The sequence below is a fragment of the Mus pahari genome, chromosome 10, assembly GCF_900095145.1.
Source record: "Mus pahari chromosome 10, PAHARI_EIJ_v1.1, whole genome shotgun sequence".
NCBI lineage: Eukaryota > Metazoa > Chordata > Mammalia > Rodentia > Muridae > Mus > Mus pahari.
This window is the reverse complement of record NC_034599.1, coordinates 13,605,926-13,608,614: the sequence shown is the minus strand read 5'-3', so window position 1 is coordinate 13,608,614 and position 2,689 is coordinate 13,605,926. Positions and strand designations below refer to the sequence as shown.

Here is a 2,689-nt window from a genome sequence, read left to right as displayed (position 1 = left end):
TGCCTGCCTCTGCCTCCCAAGTTCTGGGATTAAAGGCGAGCGCCACCACCGCCCGGCTGGTAGGTCAGTTCTATATAAAATATATGTAGATAAGTATATTTCATCTCTTATTGCCATGAAATATATACAAATTAATGCAAAAATTTAAATTATCAAAATTGTGTACATAATTATTCATGATATCACATGCATATAATGAATTGTAAATAAATGTAAAGATGTCACATTAAGTTATAACTATATAAAACTAAATATAGTACACAATATACTACTAAAGTAGTTTTATGGCTGTGTCCTGTAGTGTTGTGGTGTGATTATTTGTAGTATTTCCCGAAAATGCCATGTGACACTAATCATTTGTGCTTGAGCTCTTTACCTCTCTAGCAAGCTGCATATTATAGTAAAAAGTGATCTTTCATGGGTCTCGCAGATTTTCACCATACAGAACGCACAGAGTGTTGCATGTAATTTTTGGAAACACACTCCCCCTTGTCTGGTCTCCTTGCCCCGTGCTGTGGCCCCTCAGGACATAGCTCTGTGAGACAGCCTCTGCTGGCTTCACTTCCATCTGCCCCTTCCTCCTGAGGATACCTGGAGCTGTGGCTTGTCCTCCACCCACCCCTGCAACTGGCCTTGCCACTGCCAATGGCTACCGGAATCTTACCCAGCATTTTTTAGCCCCGTGAAAGTAAAACATTGGAGACTTTATATTTTAAAACTGATCAGATAACTCAAAGGCTGGGCGAAGAATATCCTGTCCCATCCTCCATGGGCTCCACCATTGCCTGCAGAGGGCACAAACTATTGGTGCCTGGAGAAACCTACACTTCTGGAGCTCCTATCCACTCCCCTGTTTGTCTGACTCCAATCCTCTCCCTCCTCCTCTTTCTGTTCTACCTGGAAATCCTGCCTTGTCTTTTGCCCAGTGATTAGCTTTTGCCATCTTTATTTAGCCAGTCAACAATTAGGGAAACAGTTAGGGAAACTCCCCCTTCAACAGAGCATACAAAAATATATGTCGCTTATATTATTCGTAGTTTAATTGACACATGTACTTTTCAACTATATGGCAATTAAGTTGGTTCTCCCAAACTTCTATGTGATTCATCAATCAAGTGTGCATGAAAAGTGTGACTTAGCCTTATATTACTCTGTTCAATATTACACTGTTACCAGTTTGAACAAAGTTGGATAATATTCAGGAATACAGTATATTAGAAGCACAGGTCTGGAAGAAGTGGGGTGGAGGATGATGAATCAGGATTGATTTTTCGTGAACAAGTAAGAATGATAGTCCTGTCAAAAGATAGAAGATGGTAAAAACTACAGTTAGGATACAGGGACCAAAGACCTCAATCTACTTTTACATTCTAGTAACATGTGTTAACATGTTCATTACAGATACGCCCAGAATGTTATCAAGTGCTAACAGCATTTGATTGAACACTATTTGGTTAGAAAAATAATGCATTACCTTTGAGCTCTGTAAACACTAAGCTACCCAGAACTTTTTATACCCTTGATCAGTTCATAATTTTGATTGTTATAGTTTGAATGCATATTTCTTTATTTATTAAGACCAAAAGGTAGCCAGGCGTGGTGGCGCACGCCTTTAATTCCAGCACTTGGGAGGCAGAGGCAGGCGGGTTTCTGAGTTCAAGGCCAGCCTGGTCTACAAAGTGAGTTCCAGGACGGCCAGGGCTATACAGAGAAACCCTGTCTGGAAAAACCAAAAGGTTGAATGATGGTTACATATATTGTAATATAAAGACAGAAATATAAAAATATAAATCACTGAGCATTTTGGCTCTAATGTTTAGATTTTAAATTTATTTGTTAAATTGGTGAAATCAGGGTTATCATATATGTATTTTAAATTATTTCTATGATTAAAATATTATAAATTGAACATTTAATTCTTGTTTATTTCTCAACTCCTCCATTTTAGAAAACAGATAAATATAGTAGCTATCCTGTATATCATACCATCTATGAGACATTTGAATTAGTACAGAACTTTTATGACCCCACATTTAAGAAGCAGCTTTCTGTGGCTCAATTACGAGGAGCATTGGTCTATGAGCTTGCAGATTCTGTGGTCATTCCTTTCAACATTCAAGACTATGCAAAAGCCTTGAAAAACTATGCAGCAAGTATCTTCAACTTATCCAAGAAACATGACCAGCAATTGAGAAACCACGGAGTGTCATTTGGTAAGATATTTTTATAGACTTTCATGTAAATCTTTTAAACTCCCATCATGATCAGTGTGTTCTAGAAGGGGTCTGTGCTAATTTACTAATTATTTTTGCCAAAAACTTGAATACTGACTTAGGGATCTGACTTAATATGAAATATCTATGATGAATCCATTACTCATTAAAGAGTACTACAAACATTAAGTTGTGTAAATATTTTCTGTTATTGCTTTTATTAATATCCCCTACATAATAAAAATTATAATCACAAATACTATTTGTATATATTATTATTGTCAAATATATTCATCAATATTTTCATATATGAAAGTGTTTTGCTTAGATAGTCAGTATTTCCTTTCACAACTGGCTGCTAGTAACGTTTTTTAGAAAGTAGGGATGAAATACAGCACAATTCTGTGGTATTAAACACGGGATCTGGAAGGAGTTGGTCTGACTCAGATATTCTCTCTTCCATTTTCTTTTTTTTT

At 36.6% G+C, this 2,689-nt stretch overlaps 1 protein-coding gene across 1 annotated transcript in view; it reads left to right on the top strand.

Moving 5' to 3' along the window:
- Naalad2 (N-acetylated alpha-linked acidic dipeptidase 2) overlaps nucleotides 1–2,689 on the top strand; it is an 86,964-nt gene that overhangs the window by 74,549 nt on the left and 9,726 nt on the right. Inside the window, exon 18 of the mRNA XM_021206700.2 lies at nucleotides 1,949–2,213. Within this exon, the coding sequence (XP_021062359.1) occupies nucleotides 1,949–2,213 (265 nt within the window). The remainder of the gene's footprint in view (nucleotides 1–1,948; nucleotides 2,214–2,689) is intronic.